Here is a 23440-nt window from a genome sequence, read left to right on the forward strand (position 1 = left end):
CACTACACTGCTGTCTCCCTCCTCTCCTCCCTCCCCCCTCCACCCTCACTACACTGCTGTCTCCCTCCTCTACTCCCTCCCCCCTCCCCCCTCACTACACTGCTGTCTCCCTCCCCTCCCCCCTCCCCCCTCACTACACTGCTGTCTCCCTCCTATACTCCCTCCCCCCTCCACCCTCACTACACTGCTGTCTCCCTCCTCTCCTCCCTCCCCCCTCCCCCCTCACTACACTACTGTCTCCCTCCTCTCCTCCCTCCCCCCTCACTACACTGCTGTCTCCCTCCTCTACTCCCTCCCCCCTCCACCCTCACTACACTGCTGTCTCCCTCCTCTACTCCTCTCCCCCCTCCCCCCTCACTACACTGCTGTCTCCCTCCTCTACTCCCTCCCCCCTCCATCCTCACATCTTCACATGCCTGAAGCAGCCCCCCCCCCCCCATCTACATGAACAGAACCAGCGCTGTGAAAGACCGTTCCATTAACATTGACTATGTTGTGTGCCCTACACAGTCCATAATGTGAAGATAAGCTCGCTGTGTGATACTGAACACTGCTTCATAGAACATCTAGAGAACATCTAGGGCACAGCTGTGATGGCAGAGCAGCTGTCGAACCTTCTCATTATGTATATTTGATGTAGTGCCCTCAGATGGAGGTGTGAAGAGGACTATATAAAAGTTGCAATTCAGAGTTTCGGCAAAATTTCAACAAGTTGTTGTGAAAGTGGTGCAGTTCCTATGACATTGTGTGTTACGGAAGTCCTCTTTGAGTGGAACGTCTGACTCACTTGAAAGCGTAACGCAGGAGGAAGCTGATCTTGCCGCAGTTATCCCCCGTTTTCCCCTCTCCCTGGTCACCCCCGCGCAGTCTGTAGAGTTCCGGTTTGATCTGGCCGATGCTGGTCACCTGCTCACTTTTCTCCTCGCCGTGAAAATCAGGGCTGGACAGCTGGTGAGTCATGGGCTTGGGGCTGGGGAAACAGACAGGGTTAATAAACAGAATGACACATCTGGGGAAAGACAGGTTTAATAAACAGATTGACATTAAACGGAGACAGACGGTTATTATACATAATGACTCTAACTGATTACACAAACCGGGTTAATATACGGAATTACACTAAGTGGAGAGACAGAAAGGGTTAACATACAGAATGACATTACCTTTTAAACAGACAGGGTTAATAAACAGAATAACAGTACCTTTTAAACAGACAGGGTTAATAAAAAGAATAACAGTACCTTTTAAACAGACAGGGTTAATAAACAGAATAACAGTACCTTTTAAACAGACAGGGTTAATAAACAGAATAACAGTACCTTTTAAACAGACAGGGTTAATAAACAGAATAACAGTAACTTGTGAAACACACAGGGTTAATAAACAGAATAACAGTAACATGTGAAACAGGCAGGGTTAATATCCAGAATAACAGTAACATGTGAAACACACAGGGTTAATAAACAGAATAACAGTAACATGTGAAACAGGCAGGGTTAATAAACAGAATAACAGTAACATGTGAAACAGGCAGGGTTAATAAGCAGAATAACAGTAAATGTTGAGACAGACAGGGTTACTATACAAAATGACACTAACTACTGACAGGCAGGGTTACTATACAGAATGACACTTAACTACTGACAGGCAGGGTTACTATACAAAATGACACTAACTACTGACAGGCAGGGTTACTATACAAAATGACACTTAACTACTGACAGGCAGGGTTACTATACAAACTGACACTAACTACAGACAGGTAGGGTTACTATACAAAATACCAAAACTATACAGTAACTACAATCTACAATCCCGGTCCCCTGAGGTGGAGGGGGGCAAGGTAGGACAGGCAGGGAGCTGTGAAACCCTCAATTACCTCAACAGAGGTATGACGTTACGCCCGGCTTACCGCAACACAAACCTCCCAAACCATCCACCCTTTGAACAGTGCATAAGATGCTCCCACTCCTGTAGTGGGTGAGTACTCCACTAGTCAATACCTAGTCTTCTTAGGACTCACCTCCAAATCTCATCACGACTCCTCACAGGTCTGGAAACTTTCCAAAAAGGTCTGAATGGAAATCTGGCATCCACGTTTCTGTTCAACGTTCAGGGAACCACCCACTGACGGCATCCTTAAATGTGGTGTTCGCTGACTCTCCCTACGAGATTTCCATTTCTTTTATAGTCTATTTAAGTGGAAGACTGCAACAACAGCCATAGTGCTGTAGGAAACCAATTACCCAGGTTTACAGGTCTTGTTATGTTGTGTAAAGCAGTGTGTAATCCGGTCGCACTAATGACAATTTACCTTGCAAAAGGTTCTGTTTGTTCTTGACATAAGCGTGCGGTTCACCACAAACACGGCACACATCAATGTTTTCATGGGTTTTTAATCAGCGACATCCTGGCCATTCTCATGAAATGTGACAACTAATGATGCAGGTGAAGTTACGTCTCGCTTACTGGGAAAAAAGGTAACTAGTAGATAGGTGCAAGTGATATTCTCCCCTCATGCCCTCATGTATAGGACAACTTTCATCTTGTTTGGACCCGGTTCGTTTAAACAACAGCTTGTAGCAGGTTAGAACAAGTCTGTTATGGACATTTCACTGCCTTTTTCCTCCTCTCATTTTGTCTCGAGCAAAAACGGGACAGCAAGATGCAAAACGTGTCCTCTCTCCATCTTAGATTGACAGAGGTGTCTTTTATTCTTAAAACTACATTATTGTTGAATACTTGTTGCTGATTGGCTAGAATGAGCTGTAGAATGTTTATTTATTCATTTATTCCTGATATACGGGACAGTTGCATGTCGGCAGAGACTCATCCTGTTGCGTCATCCATTATTTCCGGGTAATGTACAGGACGTTGGTGAGTACTCCTTAAGTATGTTTAATCATCTAAAATGAACGCATTGATAATGAGTGTAAGAAAAGATCAGAGAAATCTGACCTTTAATTTAGGTGACATTTTCCAAAGAAAAAACAAATTCTAAATAAAGCATAAAAATAAAAACATAGAATACCGGTCAAAGGTTTGAACATACCCATTCACTTGAAAGTCTGGACATACTTGAATGGGTAATTGTGTCCATATTCAGTGTTTTTGTTCATCTGAGTCATTAGGAACTCTTACAAGGTCATCCATGACTTTCTGTTTCACTGGGGTATAAACATGAGGTAACATACATGCCAAACACATGCTTAAGACCTCTATTCACATGGAAAAGGTAACAGAATATTCAAATGAAATGAGCTAAATGGTTGATGTTCATTAATTATATAATGGCTATAGAACATTTACACATCTCCACAGTTAGAGCAATAGGCAAGAAGTTTATATCAAATGGAGCTCTGATCAGGGATGGTTTTAGGATGACAAGACACTTGGGGGTTAGTCCAGGCCGGCACGACCGCAGCACAACTGTGGATTTGCCGCAATGAAAGGGCGTATGACACGTGTGACTGTCGTCGTTAGATCCAAAACAGTGATAAAGAACTGTCTTTAGGAGTCACGGAATAACTCTTTCACAAGATTTCAGGTTAAATACCATCTGTTCTGGGAGGTCCCCCAGTTGGTTAGTAGCATTCCTAAAAAAAACTACACCATGAAGATGGAGGAACATTCAAAGCAAATCTGGAATAATGTTATTCAACTCAGCGGTAGGATATGAGAACATTTGCAAGACACTGATCCCCAGGAGCACAGCAAAGTCTATTTTTAAGAAATCGAGAGAATATGGGAAAACAGTGAATCTGTCTAGCACAGACTGTCCTCTAAAAGTGAGTATCCGGTCGAGAAGTGGCCCAGTCAGGAGGCCAACAAGAAGTAACTATAAAGGAGTTAGTCTTTCACGGCTGAACTGGGAGACACTGCATACTGAAACCATACCCTGGGTGCTGCACAAAAGGGGCTTTTACGGGAGAGTGGAAAACTCACATCAATTCTCATCTCGAAGTTGTCAGGAAGCATGTGGGAGACTCTGAGACCAAGTGGAAGAAGATGATATGGTCTGATGAGACTGAAAAATAGTTCGGTGCAAGCCTAATTACGTGCATCATCCTGAAAAAGACATCCCTACCGTGAAGCATGGCAGTTGTAGCATCATACTCTGGGGGTTCTTTTCTGGTCAGGGCCTGGAATGCTTATGCAGAAGGCAAAATGGGTGCAGCAAAATGTGCAGAGAAATCCTGGAATAAAATCTGCTAAAATCTTCAAGACACCTGGGAACTAATCTTCTAGCAAGACACTGACCCCAAACACTCCTTGAGTGGCCTCAAAACCCCGATCTCAATGCAACTGAGTATATGTGGAAAGAGTTGATCATTGCTGTTCAGCAAAGGTCACCATCTAACATAACGGAGCTTGAGCAATTTGCAATGAAGAAAGGTGTCCAAAATTGCTGTGTCCAAATATACAAAGCTGGTAGAGATCACAAATTGACTTAATATATACTGTATATATATGTAAGAGAACAAGTATTTGATACACGGCCGATTTTGCAGGTTTTCCTATTTACAAACAGAATCTAAAAAAAAAATCCAGAAAATCACATTGTATGATTTTGAAATTATTAATTTGCATTTTATTGCATGACATAAGTGTTTGATCACCTACCAACCAGTAAGAATTCCAGCTCTCACAGACCTGTTCGTTTTTCTTTAAGAAGCCTTCCTGTTCTCCAATCATTACCTGTATTAACTGCACATGGTTGAACTCGTTACCTGTATAAAAGACACCTGTCCACATATTCAATCAAACAGACTCCAACCTCTCCACAATGGCCAAGACCAGAGAGCTGTGTAAGGACATCAGGGATACAATTGTAGAACTGCACAAGGCTGGGATGGGCTACAGGACAACAGACAAGCAGCTTGGTGAGAAGGCAACAACTGTTGGCGCAATTATTAGAAAATGGAAGAAGTTCAAGATGACGGTCAATCTCCCTCGCTCTGGGGCTCCATGCAAGATCTCACCACGTGAGGCATCAATAATCATGAGGAAGGTGAGGGATCAGCCCAGAACTACACGGCAGGACCTGGTCAATGACCTGAAGAGAGCTGGGACCACAGTCTCAAAGAAAACCAATAGTAACACACTACGCCGTCATGGATTAAAATCCTGCAGCGCACGCAAGGTCCCCCTGCTCAAGCCAGTTCCGTCTAAAGTTTGCCAATGACCATCTGGATGATCTAGAGGAGGAATGGGAGAAGGTCGTGTGGTCTAATGAGACATAAATAGAGCTTTTTGGTCTAAACTCCACTCCCTGTGTTTGGAGGAAGAACAAGGATGAGTAAAACCCCAAGAACACCATCCCAACCGTGAAGCATGTTGGTGGAAACATCATTCTTTTGGGATGCTTTTCTGCAAAGGGGACAGGACGACTGAACCATATTGAGGGGAGGATGGATGGGGCCATGTATCGATAGATCTCAGTAAGAGCACTGAAGATGGGTCGTAGCTATGTCTTCGAGCATGACAATGACCTGAAACACACAGCCAAGGCAACTAAGGAGTGGCTCCGTAAGAAGCATCTCAAAGTCCTGGTGTGGCCTAGCCAGTCTCCAGACCTGAACCCAATAGAAAATCTTTGGAGGGAGCTGAAAGTCTGTAGAGGAGTCATTAAGAGTGGGCCAAAATCCCTGCTGCAGTGTGTGCAAACCTGGTCAAGAACTACAGGAAACCTATGATCTCTGTAATTGCAAACAAAGGTTTCTGTACCAAATATTAAGTTCTGCTTTTCTGATGTATCAAATACTTATGTCATGCAATATAATGAAAATTAATTACTTAAAAATCATACAATGTGACAGACTTGTACAGACTTCTACATGCTTTGTAAGTAGGAAAACCTTCAAAATCGGCAGTGTATCAAATACTTGTTCTCCCCACTGTATATATTCAGGCATTTTATGCTTTATTGGAGAGAAAATTGTGAAACACAGGAGAGAGACTTTTTGCTGAACATATATTAAAACACAAATTGTCATACCTGTTTGCAGTCACCATCAACAGCCTATAGAACACACACACACACACAGACAGAAACACCAATTCCAGTGCAGAACTGACCGTGCAGTGACCTGTTGCTGGGAGTGGGCGTTGGGCATGTCTTTGTGGGGCAGGGAGGCCCCCCCCTCACTGGCTGGGGGCAACTCTGGAGATGTCTGGCTCAACTTCAAAGTACCTATAAAAGAAAATGAATCTAGCAATGTCCTGCTATTATCAACTTCAATGTGAGGTCCAATTTAATAGTATAACATACAGGGCAAAGTAAATGTATACTTTTCTCTAAATACATGATGTTATGTACACTTCAAAACATCCACCAATGCTTTGATCTCACATATGCACATTGATAGAGGCCATTCATTCTCAGCGGGGTGAGATCAGAGTTCTGTCTCACCAGCGTTGTTTGGGTAGGAGTCCATGTCCAGGTAGGAGTGTTCCTGGGTCTGTTCGGGCCCTCCCACCACCCCTCCTACCCCCTGGCCACTCTCCACCCCCAGCAGGTCGGAGAAGTGGGGGTGATGCTGCTGAGGCTGGGCCAGGGAGGGGTACAGCGAGGAGTGGGACGCCTTCCGCTGCATGAGAGGCGGTAAGAGGGAGGCCCCACCACTGCTGCCCATCGAACCTACGCCCCCGGGCATCAGCCCCGAGGTCAAGCTCAGACCCCCGCCCTCCTTGTCTCGCCATGGCAACCAGCAGAGCTTCCAGGAGACGAAGAGAGAGACGGACAGAAGGACTATCCCACAAAACGTCACGATCACCGAAAGGAGACTGACAGAGATCTCTGGAGGGACAACAAAGATGGAGAGGGGAAGAAAAAGAGAGGGAAAGAAGGAGAACCACAGTGACCGAGGGTGAGTTTGAGCAAGGTATTGCAGGATGAGTACTCAATACAACCTAATCATCCACACAACCAAAAAGTCTCACGTCACATTAATCAGTATCTTTCACATGGTCCCCTCAACTAAGCCAGTCCTCATACCAAATAGCCTTTATCAGCACAAAAGCTCCAAAACCCACTTCATCAAAGCAGAGGGGACAACATGTAGCGTGTCCCAACGTTTCAAAAGCTAGCATCCATTTTTTAAAACCGCACATTAAAAAATGAACAAACTGGAAGCGCCACAATAAAATCACTAACACTCACACAAGGTTTTTTCCTGCAATATGAATAGACATGTGTTGGTGGTTATGAGCTTTTAATCACTGATGGCTGAGGGTTTGTGTGAGGGGGGCAGGGGGATGACTCATCCTGATGGGTAAACGGAGTCTGTGAAAAGAGCCATTTCAGCACCAGTCTGGTGGACTGCTCCTCCGGCTCTGACCAACAGAGACCAGACGTCTGCCAATCAGCCGTGCCCATGGTCTGTGCAGAGAGCCGTTGTTGTTTTCTGAAGTAAGTGTAGAATCTAGACAACGTATCTCTTTATCTACCTCTTCCTGGTTCACCATCTCTGTTATTTCCTTTTTCTTTCTATCAGTCTTGCTGTATCTCTTCGTATCGCTTTTAGTCTTCCTGTCTCTCACTGTCCTTCCACCACCACCCCCCCCCTTTCTCGCTTGATATTTGGCTCTCTTTTCTGAGTCTCTGTCTCTCTATCTTATCTTCCTCAATCCCTCACTGTCTCTCCCTCCCCCTGCCTCTGTCTTTTCTTGATTCCATCCAAATGTCTTTGTGGGCTCGACAAAGACGTAAACACCGTTAAATCATTCAAATGACAATGACATTGTATATGTAACACACTGGCAACGAGAACAGGAGCAAAGGAGTAAATGAGAAAAACAGCAGCCAGTGTGAAACAATCCTCTAGCCTTAGGGGGCATTGCATGAAATTCTCTACGCCTTCTCGCTTTCCCCTCTCCCCCTGTTTCTTTCTCCCCTTCTTCCCCTCTCTTCCCCCCTCTCCCTTGACTCTCTCCTCCCTCTCTCCTCCTTCCCCTCTGCCTCCACCCTCTGTCTCCTCTACATTCCTCCCTCCCCTCCTCCTGTTTCTCCTCCCTCTCTTGTAACGTTGTCTATTGCTCTCCTTTCCCAGGCTGTCGGTCTCTGCCGGTCTCTCCCGTCTTCTTTATTCACCTCCTCTCTTCTTTTTCTCCTCTCCCCTCTCTCCTCTATCCACCTCCCCTACCGTCTCTCCCCCCCTCTCCTCTCGCTGTCTGTTGTGAATTATTCATCAGTCTGTGTATGTCATTAATCAGCACTTGTTAAAAAGATATGATCAGAGACAGGGAGAGAGCGGTATGGGGGAGTGGAAAGAGAGGCATTGATCTGTCACTATAGAGAACAAGACAGATGGAGAGGAGAGCGTGGAGGAGGAGTAAGAGAAGGTGGAGAAGGAGAAGTAAGGGCAGGAATGAGTGTAAAGCACGATAAGAGACGAGAGGAGGAGAGAGGAGGAGAGAGGTGATCAGTGAAGAGGAGTGGAGAGGAGCCACAGGGGCCAGGCAGACAGAGCAGAGGAAACAGATTGGTGACCATGTTGAAACAGACATATGGGCTGACTGGTCACATTCAGCTTCTCCCTGTACACCTCCAGTCAACGTGGATACCCAGCCAGATTAATGGAGTCACCAACAACCACAAAAAGAGACAATGATGGAGAGACAAAGAACGACAGAGAAATGGAGAGATGGAGGGAAAGGAGAGACGAGGAGAGACGAGGATAAACAAGGCGACAATGATTTAGAGACAGAACTAAAGAGGAGGAGGGTTTAGATCGCAAAGGTTAATGTATTGATCTGCCCAAGACAAACAGAGAGTAACAAAGAGAGAATAACAGTGTGTGTTAAAGTGTGAGTATGTCAGCTCAGCAGCATATAGTAGAAAAGTCCTGTTTAATACAGTATAAGACAGGACTGTGCGTGTGTGTGTGTGTGTCTGTGTGTGTGTGTGTCTGTGTGTGTGTGTGGTGGGTGCGGGTCAATGTCAGCGCCAAACAGTGTTTATCCTTTAGTCTTTTAGAAGTTCAGGTGCTTTACGTTACTCAAACCTGAGCACTATAGATCTATGGTTCTAATCTGTGTCGGTGTGTGTGTGTGTGTGTGTGTGTGTGTGAGTGTGCGAAGAGAGGGGGGGATGGCGGAGAGGCGGAACTGAAACCGCCTGTCAATCAGTGAGTGATGTATCCCAGTGGGAGTTGTTTAGGCGGAACATCAAACAGATCACGCTGCTTACACAAGCCATTGATTGACAGGCAGGCCCTGGATGGCGGATCCCACATTGCCCTGAGGCCTGCCACAGTTTATCACACCATTACCGAGAGCAACGCTGCTAGAACCTCACCCCAAACCCGCTGCCTGATGACACTGTGCACGGTCCAAATCTCATGGGGCCCCATCCAGACGATCCTGGCTAATCTATACCATAGCATGCTGATCCGCACACATCCCGTCTAATCTCGACCACAGCACATTGCTTCCGCTCCTCCAAAACTGCTCCATGAGAGTCCGTGCAGAATGTTAGCTCAGAAATGCTCCCCGGGCTGCTTGCTAGCTCCAGCCCTCATCCACTCTGCTGTGTGGAATTTATTCGAGGGATCCAGGATGCAGCTCTGTAATAACAATTAGCTGGGTTTAGATTGCACTTGGACTCCTGGGGTTGCCCCATCAACAGAAGGCTGGACCTTCGTTCTCTATCCATTTGGAAATCCCACATGAATATTTCAGAGTGTTCTGGAGGTGTCCTGATTAGTTGTGGGAGTGGCTGCAAGCTCCTCATGGCTGTCATCTGGACCCTGGTAATAACTCATCTTAAGGACATTCAGCTCTGTCCAACTATAAATAGTACTAGGGCAGGGAGATTTTCCTGGGATTGTTTTCTGCTCAGGTCTCTGTTACTTTGTACTAACTGGGTTAGTTATCTAATGATTCCTGTTCTGTTTATTACTCCGTTGTTACCTAGTGATCTCCCCCCATGATAACATTTTAACCGCTGCTGCCCCAATCTTTAGGAAACTTGATCAAATGATGCATCTTGACAGAGAGAGGGAACATTTAAATAACATGACTCTGCTTGGGCAGTGGGTGGCGCTGTAACAACCAATTGAAAAATGTTAATGTTGCAAGGTCACGTCTCTACCCCGATTTGAATGAGTCATGAAATTCCGCCACCTTCCTCAAAAGGGACACAGTTACATCAATAACACATATCATTTTATAAATAGGACTAATCACTAAATGTTAATCGAACGACAGATCCGCTCGAAAAATGACTTGATATAAAATGCATATATCTATGAGCACATTAACAATATATCTATCAACACAATGTTTTTCAGATCAGACACCTAAAACAAGTAGCAATTGGCCAACAAATATTCATATGGGTGTGGCCTGGCAAAATGCATAGAAATCATGAGAGGATATTCATATTATAGGCCAATGTGGTGCACATTTGGTCAGACCCTTGAAAAATATCTACCCAAAATGTTGGGTGTTTATGCTGATTCTAAATTAATTATAAATGAATGAAAATATTAATCATATATGTCCTCTGTGTGCTTTCTCCTGTTCCATATTTTATGCATTTACTCTTTGGACAGCACTGCAAACATATCCTCTACCTATCAATTCATGATCTCAACTGCAAGGAGCTCTGTTTAAACAAAACGAGGTCCACATGTTGCAAACCGTGTTAAGACTCAACACACGCAACACACAGTGGTGCTGGAACATCCACATCATTATTTCACTGGATCTGTTTGATTCAGGAGAGATCAAATGTGGCACACATGCTCAGGGACGTGGTTTTGAAATCCCTGCAATGTCTCATACACCACTGGCACAATGTTGTCTAAGCTTGGTTGAATAATGTGTTTTGTCAAAGAGATGCAGCATGTTTTAAATGATCCCTTTGGGGGTGAAGTGCCTCATTCAACAACATATTTACTTTGGTGTTCCTACGTGTTAGTGTTCCTACGTGTTACTGTATCACGTCCTAATGACTCCTGTATCACGTCCTAATGACTCCTGTATGTTACAGTATCACGTCCTAATAACTCCGGTATGTTACTGTATCACGTCCTAATAACTCCTGTATGTTACTGTATCACGTCCTAATGACTCCTGTATGTTACTGTATCACGTCCTAATGACTCCTGTATGTTACTGTATCACGTCCTAATGACTCCTGTATGTTACAGTATCACGTCCTAATGACTCCTGTATGTTACTGTATCACGTCCTAATAACTCCTGTATGTTACTGTATCACGTCCTAATGACTCCTGTATGTTACTGTATCACGTCCTAATAACTCCTGTATGTTACTGTATCACGTCCTAATAACTCCTGTATGTTACTGTATCACGTCCTAATGACTCCTGTATGTTACTGTATCACGTCCTAATAACTCCTGTATGTTACAGTATCACATCCTAATGACTCCTGTATGTTACTGTATCACGTCCTAATAACTCCTGTATGTTACTGTATCACGTCCTAATGACTCCTGTATGTTACTGTATCACGTCCTAATAACTCCTGTATGTTACTGTATCACGTCCTAATAACTCCTGTATGTTACAGTATCACGTCCTAATAACTCCTGTATGTTACAGTATCACGTCCTAATAACTCTTGTATGTTACTGTATCACGTCCTAATGACTCCTGTATGTTACTGTATCACGTCCTAATGACTCCTGTATGTTACAGTATCACGTCCTAATAACTCCTGTATGTAACAGTATCACGTCCTAATAACTCCTGTATGTTACTGTATCACGTCCTAATGACTCCTGTATGTTACTGTATCACGTCCTAATAACTCCTGTATGTTACTGTATCACGTCCTAATGACTCCTGTATGTTACTGTATCACGTCCAAATATAAATTCTCGGACTACAAATAAATTCCTTGATATTCTTACAAGTTCGCTTATTAAGGACAGAGTAAATATATCTGTAAACGATCAAATCGAGGATCTAAACTCAATATTGGGAAATACATTAGACACAGTTGCACCACTAAAAACAAAAGAAATATGCAAGAAGAAACTTGCTCCCTGGTACACAGACAATACTAGAGCACTTAAGCAAGCCTCCAGAAAATTGGAGCGAAAGTGGCGCTCCACCAAGTTGGAAGTATTTAGACTAGCCTGGATAGACAGTACACTACAATACCGAAAATCACTCACGTCTGCTCGATTAGCTTATTTCTCCAACCTGATTGAGGTGAACAAAAACAATCCAAAATTTCTCTTTGATACAGTTGCAAAGTTAACAAAAAAGAAAAGCTTAGCAAGTGCAGTGGGTCTTCACTTTAGTTGTAATGAATACATGAGCAACTTTGATGAAAAGATCATCACCATTAGGAAACAAATAACTGACTCCTCCTTAAATAGTTATGGTGCTCAAAATCTCAGTTGTCCTAAAAATGTCCTGAACCTGCCTGACCAGGTGTCAATGGGGACACTTGAATCTTATTTATCTGAAAGATATGTTTGTAAGTGTGGATGGCATATCCTCTGACAAGTCAAAGGTATGCTTTGGTGTTCCTCAAGGCTTGGTTATGGGCCAATTATTGATCTCACTATATATGTTCCCTCTGGGTGATCCGAAGTAATCCGAAATCACAATGTAAACTTTCATTGTTATGCTGATGACGCACAGTTATATATTTCAATGAAGCATGGAGAAGCCCCTAAATTAGCTACTTTGGAAGCATGCATTTCAGATATTAGGAAGTGGTGACAGAGAATCTCTTGCTCTTAAACTCAAGGAAAACAGAAATGCTTGTTTTAGGACCCAAAAAACAAAGAGTGTTGCTAGCAGATCTCACTGTGAACCTCGATGGCTGCATGGTCGTATCCCAAAAAACTGTAAAAAACCTTGGCGTTACCCTTGACCCTTACCTCCTTTGAAGAACATATAAAATATGTCTCAAGAGTTGCTTATTATCATCCTCGAAACATTGCAAAAATTTGAAACTTTCTATCAAAAACTGATGCAAGAAAATTAATCCATGCTTTCGTTACTTCTAGACTAGATTACTGCAATGCTCTTCTCTCTGGTTATCCAGAAAAAGTAATAAATACACTTCAATTAGTGCTGCACACGGCTGCTAGAATCCTAACTAGAACAAATAAATTTGAACACATTACTCCTGTCCTGGCGTCCTTACACTGGCTGCCTGTTAGGGTTAGGGCTGATTTTAAGGTTTTACTCTTAACCTATAAATCAATACATGGACTTGCTCCTACTTACCTTGCTGAAATGATCCAGCCATACATACATTACACGTAACCTACGATTGCAAGATGCAGGCCTTTTAATTGTACCTAGAATTTCTAAACAAACAGATGGCAGCAGGGCCTTTTCTCATAGAGCTCCACTACTGTGGAATGATCTGCTAATTAAGGTTAGAAATGCAAACTCAGTGCAAACTTTCAAGTGTCTATTAAAAACTCATCTCTACAGCACGGTTTATAATTAGGTGTAGCCTGGCCCGGGGGCGTGAAGGTGACCAGAAGGCTTGATACTGTCCACCCTTGCTGTCTTGCCAGGTGGGCTCTCGTTGCCACTTGGATGCCCTCCCTCCAATTCCTTTCGGGGGAAGAGTCACTGGCTTGTTGTTGTCTCTCTGTTGCGCACTTGTGCAATTGGGCTGTACGCTGCTGGCAATACTCGGCCCTCATTCAGGGGGGTTGCGGTTGGTGGGTGTCCCTTTGGTTGATGCCTGGCAATGTGGGTGGATTGATTTCCTGCCTGTTGGGCCCTGTCCGGGTGCCTCCCCCGGGTAGGGCCAAAGTGTCGCCGGACCCCCCCCCCCCCCGTTTCAGTTCCAAGGTGTTACGCTGCTATATTATTGTGCTGGGGGATATGAGGAATGCACTTCAAACTTTTCTCAGTCTCCTCCGGTTTAAAATTTTAGGAGGAGATGAGGTCCTGGTCCACACCTGCGGATTACCTGTTCTGGGGGGCCTGTTGCTGTCCCTGTCCTTTTCCACCTGGTCATACTTCTGACCTATTCTAAAATCAAATAGCCTCTGGATTTAGCCCAGAGAAATGTATTGATTATTCCAATTGGACTCTTAATATCTCACCCGGCACAGCCAGAAGAGGACTGGTCACCCCTCTGAGCCTTCCTAAAATTCTGCCTTCTTTGGGAGTTTTTTCTAGCCACTGAAATTCAACACTACTGTTGTTTGCTCCTTGGGGTTTAATGCCGTGTGTCTCTGTAAAGCACTTTGTGACAACTGCTGTTGTAAAAAAGGCTTTATAAATACATTTGATTGACACTGTTGGGGATTTATTCAAAATTGAAGGCATACTGAACAAGCATGGCTACCACAGAATCCTGTAGCGACATGCCATCCCATCCGGTTTGCGTTTAGTTGGACCATCATTTATTTTTCAACAGGACAATGACCCCAAACACACCTCCAGGCTATGTAAGGGCTATTTGACCAAGAAGGAGAGTGATGGAGTGCTGCGCCAGATGACCTGGCCTCCACAGTCACCAGACCTGAACCCAATCGAGATGGTTTGGGGTGAGCTGGACCGCAGAGTGAAGGCAAAAGGGCCAACAAGTGCTAAGCATCTCTGGGAACTCCTTCAAGACTGTTGGAAAACCATTTCAGGTGACTACCTCTTGAAGCCCATCAAGAGAATGACAATAGTGTGCAAAGCAGTAATCAGAGCAAAGGGTGGCTACTTTGAAGAAACCTTCAGTAATTTCACACTTTCCATACGTGTTCATTCATAGTTTTGATGCCTTCAGTGAGAATCTACAATGTAAATAGTCATGAAAATAAAGGAAACGCATTGAATGAGAAGGTGTGTCCAAACTTTTGGCCTGTACTCTATGTTACAGTATCACATCCTAATGATTCCTTTATGTTACTGTGTCCTTTCCTAATGATTCCTGTATGTTACTGTATCCTTTCCAAATGATTCCTATATGTTACTGTATCCTTTCCTAATGATTCCTGAACATTACTTTGTAGTTGCCTAATTATTCCTGCATATTACTGTGTTGTTACATAATACTTTCAACATGTTACCACTACCTAGTAACTACAGAATGTTACTGTGTCCTTACTTACTAAATCTTTTACATTCACGTTTTGTTACCTAAAGATTCCTTTATAATGATGTGTTGTTTCCTAATGATTCCTTTATAATAATTTGTTGTTTCCTAATGATTCTTTTATAATAATGTGTTGTTACCTAATGATTCCTTTATAATAATGTGTTGTTACCCAATGATTCCTTTATAATAATGTGTTGTTACCTAATGATTCCAAACTGCCAAACTGATGATTCAAATGTACACCTGAGCAGCTATTATGTACTATACCATTTGGCCATAAGATTTGCCACCATTTCTTCTTAAAAAAAACCTATCAATGTACTCTACATTTCTTTACGACATCTTATATACAAGATGCAAAATCACTGGTTGGCGATCATCAACTAAACCCTCTTAGGCCTTACTCCCTGCTGTCTGAGACACTAACAACAATCCCCATCCTCCACAAAAAGCACCCATTCTGCCAGTCACATTCTGTACAAATTCCCCAATAACAAACATCCTTTTCAGTTAGCTGCAGGGAGCAACTGGAACGATCTCAGAAAGTCCCTTAAGCTGGAACGCTTTGTCTCTGTCACAACTTTTTGCCTTTGTCTTGGACATTTTCACTGACAGTTGAAGCTGCTACGTGAGCGAATAGCTTAACTGTTGCTTGTATTGTGGTCGGTAAAGCTTTTGCATGGTTGCCATGTGATGTCCCTTCTATTTGTGAGATCTTCCTACTTTTGCCTTGTGTAATTGCCCTTATTAATGCTGGTGCTATTTTGAGATGTCGTCATGTAGATGCGGAGTCTCTCATGTTTGTAAAAGCTTTGTTTCACTGTCTTTCCACGGTGGAATCTGCGTGTTGCCAAGTGTGTTCTGTCTGTTGTGTCTGCCTTGTCTTACACATACTCTTCATTTCTACCCCGCAGACGGCCTTCCAGACACATTGTAAATAAGAATGTTCTTAAATGACATGCCTGGTAAAATAAAGGGAAATAAACAGCGAGGCATGGAGTCAGCATTCATGGAAATCCATTGATTTCCCAGATGGTGATGCTATAACAAGCATTCCACCCTTGCAAGGTCATGAAATTCAGGTCACTGGTACCTCTCCTCACAAGGAATCATTAGGGCCAAGCCGCCATGATTGATTATTCTGGCATTCTGAATTTTGTGAAACACTTAAAAAGCTATTTGTCTGACATCGAATGATAAATCTCCACAAAATGTAATATGCCGCATCCATGGTAAAACGGCGCTCAATGCAATCGTATTTACATTAGTATCGTATCTAATGCAAGAACACTTCAACATTCATTTCAACCCCACAGTGGTGTAAAAATGAGCACATATTCATATGTACCTCTTGATTGTTTATTGATATTTGGTACACTCGCTTCGGATGTGTCTTGCTAAACCATGTGATACATCCAGTTCAGGCTCTATGGGTGAGGGGGAATTGGTTTTGGCCAGGAAAGAGAAAGGAATCAGGAACCTGTAATACGGTTCAACACAGGGTGAATGAGAAGGCTGCAGCTATTCAAGAAAAAAACTCCAACCTCTATACCGTTACTTATCTTCCTGACAGAGTTTTAAACTCCTTTGTTTTCCATCATGTACGAATGCCTACTGACTGTTTAGATGCATTCTTAGTTCCATCGCTTGCTTTTACAGATGAAAACGCTATTATCATATCAGGCCTCTCCAGGATTAAAAACACCTTAACCATCCAAGATACAACCTTCTTTGACCAATAATAATAAAAAAAAAAACATGTATTTTAATATATTATTTGGATATATTCAAATATATGTATGTTTCAAAGTGCATTGATCCCGTGGACCTAGGGTGGTCCCTAGGGTGGTCCCATGGCCTAGAGTGGTCCCATGGTCTATGGTGGTTCCTAGGGTGGTCCCATGGTCTAGGGTGGTCCCATGGCCTAGAGTGGTCCCTAGGGTGGTCCCATGATCTAGGGTGGTCCTATGGCCTAGAGTCGTCCCATGGTCTAGGGTGGTCCCTAGGGTGGTCCCATGGCCTAGAGTGGTCCCATGGCCTAGGGTGGTCCCGTGGTCTAGGATGGTCCCATGGCCTAGAGTGGTCCCTAGGGTGGTCCCATGGTCTAGGGTGATCCTGTAGAATAGGGTGATCCCATGGTCTAGGGTAGTCCCATGGTCGAGGGTGGTCCCATGGTCTAGGGTGGTCCCATGGTCTAGGGTGGTCCCATGGCCCAGGATGCTGCATCCAGTGCACATGTTTTGCAGCAGTGTGAGTTTGAATCCAGCCCACAGGGTTTTCAGTAAAGAATCTCTCCTCTATCTTTCCTGCTGTCTCTATCAATAAACCATGCATTCCAACAAAATATAAAACAAGATATCAAGACCCTTTCACAGACTCTGCGGGTTCGCTTCTCAAGTTACCATTCATGTCACAAACACACACGTAAACACACACACATACACACAAACAAACACAATCGCTCAAATGTAGCGTGTGATTAGGCTGCCATAAACTCTGAAATATTTTTAAGACCTGCATTTTCAACTGAAACTCAGTCACGTTATGCAGCCAATATTATTCAGGGACATCTTATCACTTCTCTGGAGTCCAGAAACAGAAGAATCTTACAGCCTTGATCTGTAAGCAGCAGTAGCTTTAGGATGGGATGGAAGCATTTCTACACTCTGGCAGGCCCCAGAAATCTAACAACCCATAGCCTAATATTGAAGACAATGTGTTTTTTCCATAGACACAGCGAGTATGAAAAGGATCCATAGCCTATTACTGTTCTGGAAAAGATAAGTCATTAATAGGTTGCTAAACTGTATATTATATCAAATGAACGTAAGTCTAATCTGTTTTTGCTAAGCCAATATGAGGAAAATGAATGAGCGTTCAGGTTACTAATATGCCTATGTGTTTGCAATGCCAATGAAGATAAAAAGTAAAGACGCGCATCTTTGATTATGAACAAGCATACAGACAATATATATGTTTATAGGTAAGCTATTAAATCTAGAGGTAGCCTATTAAATTATGTATTACATTATATAAAAAGCTTAATTCAGTGTGGTACTCATGAATGACTGCCAAAAACTGTATGCAACCCTCCATTTTGAGACCCACTGGCCTGGGGTGATAGACAATAAATAAATCTACTGATACAGGGGGGAATCACAAAGGTTTTTTGGAGGAAAATAAATAAGTTTGACTGCTTCACTATACAAATATCAGTTAACCAAGAGCCTATCCGTCTCAGACAAGTCCATGCGTGACAGGTTTATAGGTATGATCTCTCTAGTCTAACTACATAAGACCAACCAAGAGCTTCCTTACCAAACAACAGACTGGTGGACTAAATGAGGTCACCCCTAATGTTGCTATATAGCTTTATAGACAGCTACAGTGGGGAGAACAAGTATTTGATACACTGCTGATTTTACAGGTTTTCCTACTTACAAAGCATGTAGAGATCTGTACATTTTTATCATAGGTACACTTCAACTGTGAGAGACAGAATCTAAAACAAAAATCCAAACAAAAAAATAATGAATTTGCATTTTATTGCATGACATAAGTACCAACCAGTAAGAATTCCGTCTCTCACAGACCTGTTAGTTTTTCTTTAAGAAGCCCTCCTGTTCTCCACTCATTACCTGTATTAACTGCACCTGTTTGAACTCGTTACCTGTATAAAAGACACCTGTCCACACACTCAATCAAACAAACTCCAACCTCTCCACAATGGCCAAGACCAGAGAACTGTGTAAGGACATCAGGGATACAATTGTAGACCTGCAAAAGGCTGGGATGGGCTACAGGACAATAGGCAAGCAGCTTGGTGAGAAGGCAACAACTGTTGGCGCAATTATTAGAAAATGGAAGAAGTTCAAGATGACAGTCAATCTCCCTCGGTCTGGGGCTCCATGCAAGATCTCACCTCATGGGGCCTTCAAAGATCATGAGGAAGGTGAGGGATCAGCCCAGAACTACACGGCAGGACCTGTTCAATGAACTGAAGAGAGCTGGGACCACAGTCTCAAAGAACCATTAGTAACACTCTACGCCGTCATGGATTAAAATCCTGCAGTGCACGCAAGGTCCCCCTGCTCAAGCCAGCGCATGTCCAGGCCCGTCTGATGATCCAGAGGAGGAATGGGAGAAGGTCATGTGGTCTGATGAGACAAAAATTGAGCTTTTTGGTCTAAACTCCACTCGCTGTATTTGGAGGAAGAATAAGGATGAGTATCTCAAGAACACCATCTCAACCGTGAAGCATGGAGGTGGAAACATCATTCTTTGGGGATGCTTTTCTGCAAAGGGGACAGGACAACTGCACCGTATTGAGGGGAGGATGGATGGGGCCATGTATCGCAAGATCTTGTCCAACAACCTCCTTCACTCAGTAAGAGCATTGAAGATGGGTCGTGGCTGGGTCTTCCAGCATGACAACGACCCGAAACACACAGCCAGGGCAACTAAGGAGTGGCTCCGTAAGAAGCTTCTCAAAGTCCTGGAGTGGCCTAGCCACTCACAGCGTTTCCGCACCAGCAGGCTCAGGAACAGCTTCTTCCCATCTACTGTAACCCTGCTGAATTCTGTGACCCATCACTTACCACACCCCCCCCCCCCCCGCCTCTCAGGGACCTTGTTGCACTACTCCCTTTGTACTACTCTGACACTGCCTTGCAAAGTCTGATAAATGGAAGTTTTCATTTGTTACAGGTACATGTCTACCTCAGGAACCTCACCACTGCCATCCCTGCATTTCAATTGCACATGCATCTTGCACATTATATATTCCTCTTTGTACATTTAGAATTGCCATCGTACTGGGATTTTTACAATTGTTACATACGCATGTAATGATTCCTGTATGTTACTGTGTCATTACCTAATGATTTCTGTATGTTACTGTGTCGTTACATAATGATTTCTGTATGTTACTGTGTTGTTACATAATGATTCCTGTATGTTCCTAGTTTGTTACCTAATGGTTCCTGCATGTTACTTGTGTCTTTGGCTAACGGTTGCTGTTCTGTGGTTACCTGTTTCATGCTGCTGTCCCCTCATCATGTAGATAAAGTCTCGGCAGCTGTCTTCATGGCTGACCCTAGCTGCAGAGTGGAAGCACAACTCCTCCACCAGGGTGAGCGCCTTCTTACACAGGTGGTCTTCATCCCAGTCCCCCGACATCCTCCAATCCGCATCGCACTCCCACCCGCAGTCAACCTATCACAGCGCAGCCCTCGCCGCCCTCACCAATCGGACGGCCCCTGAGTAAGAAGAGGTTCGGTCCAGCCACCTTCCTTAGAGGGTCTGAAGAGAAGGGAGTGGCCGGTGGAGATTGGACCAATGATTGAAAGGGTTGTAGGGCACTGTCAACTTGAATAGGGTCTAGCACTGACCCTCCCTGAATGACAAGCCCATTAATGTATGATCCACAACTGCCCCTTTGTTTTAATCTGAAGTGAAAGAGAGGGAAAAATTAAGAAAAGAGAATGTGATATATAATGTCTGAATATTTAGGGTTTTCATTGTGAGTAATGTACATTGCTACATACCTTGTTTGTAAAGCCTAGGAGTTACAGTCATTTTCACCAAGCTACAGCCTAACAATACTTCGTTATCCTTCCAACAAATTCATAACTTTTTGCTTGCTGCTGTTTTTTTATTAATGTCATCCGAGATTTGAAGGAAACCGTCCTTTCACGACAAAAAGTCTTGAGCAAAGTTCAGCTTTGAGTTGTGTAGTTCCAAGCGGATTCAATGGAATGCAGTAGTTTTCCTGGATTTCTTCCTAGATTTATGGAATGTCTTATATATGCCTCCAACATCACCTGAAAGACAATGAGAATATGTCACAAAATACACATAAAAGGGACGGTATTACAATGGTTGCTCAAGGGTATTACGTAGAATATGCTTTGTGTTTATTCCGCTTAGTAGTATGAAATGCAAAAATCAAGTACTATTAGCATTTTAAGTGTTCATGCCGATAGACAGTGTCCTTGTTTTCCTTCTCTCCAGAAGTCTTTTACAGTCCCACTGTGTTTTAAACTCATTCTGTCTCCAGAAGCTATTGCCCCAACTCTATTTGTCTATGGTGCTCTCCTTCTCCAGGTCTTTGGGTCCACAGGGATTCAGTGTTCTGAAAAAGTATTTGCCCCCTTTCTGAAATTCAAGCTTTTTGCATATCTATCACACTGCTGTTGATAAAACTTAAACCAAAAACGAATTTTGTATAAAGGGAATCTGAATTAACAAATTATACAACAGAGAATCTACACTTGTTTCATTTAATTAACAAACAATATTATGCAACATCCAATACCCGTGAAAAATATAATTACTTCAACTGGTTGTGCCACCTTCAATGACTACTAAGACAAGCTTGTTGATTTGCCTGCCAAAAAACACCTGAAAGCGTGTAAATCGTAAATAACGTTTGTATCTGGTTTTGTATCTGTGTATACTGTAGTCCTCATTTTCAGTCAAGCAGACTCTCATGATGACCCGGAGTGCAGCTCCACCTTCGCTCCACCTGCTCTGCACCGGGCGCCAGCCTTCTGGTTACCAGCCTTCTGGTTACCAGCCTTCTGGTTACCAGCCTTCTGGTTACCAGCCTTCTGGTTACCATCGTTCCCCAACAGCACACCTTTTGAACGTACCCGGACTGTCTTTGGTTCATGTATTTAAGTCCCTCTGTTCCCCCCCGTCCTTGTTAATTGTGGCCGTCGCGCTGCCACCGAGCAACGGGTCTACGTAGTGATGGGCAGAATGGGGCTTTTGGAAACACACTAAAATCACATGTGTGATTTAAGCGTTCTCTTAATTTTTTTGACCAGTGTATTTTGCTGAAAACCTGGTAGCCAGAAGGCTAAAACTTGTCCACATAACAACATTTTGCCAGAGCCACCTGAGTCTCCTGACTTAGTGGTTTGAAATGCAAAAGAAGCGCTGTCTAAAGTGTCTTAGTGATCTGGAAAGATTCTCTGTGGTAGAACGGTGTAAGAACCCTTCCAGTGTGTTCTCCAATCTCCTAGGACATTCTAGGAGAAGGCTTAGTGCTGTTACCTGACACTCAGGGGAGGAGACTCAAGTACTGAAAACAAGGGTGCCAGTCATTTTACATAAAATGCTTTGGTGAATACATTTATCATGTGAGAAATGTGTTATCATTAATAAAGTACATTATATTCCACATGTTGGGCACTTACAGAAATGCTGATTACTATTTATGTTGTACATTTTTATACAGCATTTTTATCAAGGGTGCCAATATTTTTGAAGGTGACTGTATGTCTACCAACACATACATTAATGCATGACTAACTGAATGGTAATCATTCTGAAACTTCAACGAAATACAGTATCATCAGAAATCACAATAACAACATCCCACAAGTAAGTGAGGGGCCAGCTGCCAGAATGTCCAATAAGGTAGACTCATTTGTCAAAAGAGAAACCTGTTTAGCCGAAGGACTCTCTATTGATCATTTGATGTACTATGTGGTTCTGTGAAATGTCAGCATTAGTCTTTGTATGGTGACTGGCACCTTCCCTAGCAGTGCTACCTCAGTATGTCCATCCATCTCCCTGGTTGTCCATCCATCCACCAATCAATCAATCCCAGCTTTAAGGAGAGACATACTGTAATTCACTCAAGAAACGGCTCAGGACGGGACACACTGGGGATCTTAAACCTCCCTAGTCTCACACGCACACACAGACACACACACTCCTCATCAGCATATTAAGCCAGTCAATTAATCTGGAAAAAGAAAGGAAATTCAGACAAAGTTCCATTTATCTGTCAATTTCAGCTAACTCTATTGTAAAGGGGGAAAAAGTAAGTCTGTACACACACTCCCCTCACTCCAGACTGACATAGTAAATCTGTCTCAATGTGACTTTAAAACCATGCATATTTCCATCTGAGAAATGGAAATGGCTGTCTGGCACCAAGCTGGTCCTCTCAAATCCCAGTAAGAACACCAAGGGGGGTGGGGGGGGGGCAGTTGAGGGGGGCAGTATGTTGCCATGAGTGAGAAAGACAGCATGGCTGGGTGGGGTGGGGAGGAGGGGAAAAAAGTCTGTCTAGGGGAGGGATAGAAAGACAGTCTATTTGGGGGAGGGATAGAAAGACAGTCTGTCTGGCGGAGGGATCGAAAGACAGTGTGTCTGGGGGAGGGATAGAAAGACTGTCTGTCTGGGGGAGGGATAGAAAGACAGTCTATCTGGGGGAGGGATAGAAAGACAGTCTATTTGGGGGAGGGATAGAAAGACAGTCTGTCTGGCGGAGGGATCGAAAGACAGTGTGTCTGGGGGAGGGATAGAAAGACAGTCTGTCTGGGGGAGGGATAGAAAGACAGTCTATCTGGGGGAGGGATAGAAAGACAGTCTGTCTG

At 43.5% G+C, this 23440-nt stretch overlaps 1 protein-coding gene across 3 annotated transcripts in view; it reads right to left on the bottom strand.

Annotated features, from left to right (window-relative positions):
* Positions 1-23440, bottom strand: part of syt3 (synaptotagmin III) — a 57772-nt gene that overhangs the window by 23866 nt on the left and 10466 nt on the right. For all 3 annotated transcript variants that reach the window (XM_020051296.2, XM_010874124.3, XM_010874125.3), the window contains exons 2-6: positions 20594-20869; positions 20078-20494; positions 6413-6799; positions 6079-6193; positions 788-970 (exon numbers count right to left, since the gene is read on the bottom strand). In XM_020051296.2, coding sequence (XP_019906855.1) covers positions 788-970; positions 6079-6193; positions 6413-6799; positions 20078-20225 — 833 coding nt within the window. In that variant the 5' untranslated portion in view covers positions 20226-20494; positions 20594-20869. The remainder of the gene's footprint in view (positions 1-787; positions 971-6078; positions 6194-6412; positions 6800-20077; positions 20495-20593; positions 20870-23440) is intronic.

Source organism: Esox lucius, chromosome 11 (genome assembly GCF_011004845.1).
Source record: "Esox lucius isolate fEsoLuc1 chromosome 11, fEsoLuc1.pri, whole genome shotgun sequence".
Lineage (NCBI taxonomy): Eukaryota > Metazoa > Chordata > Actinopteri > Esociformes > Esocidae > Esox > Esox lucius.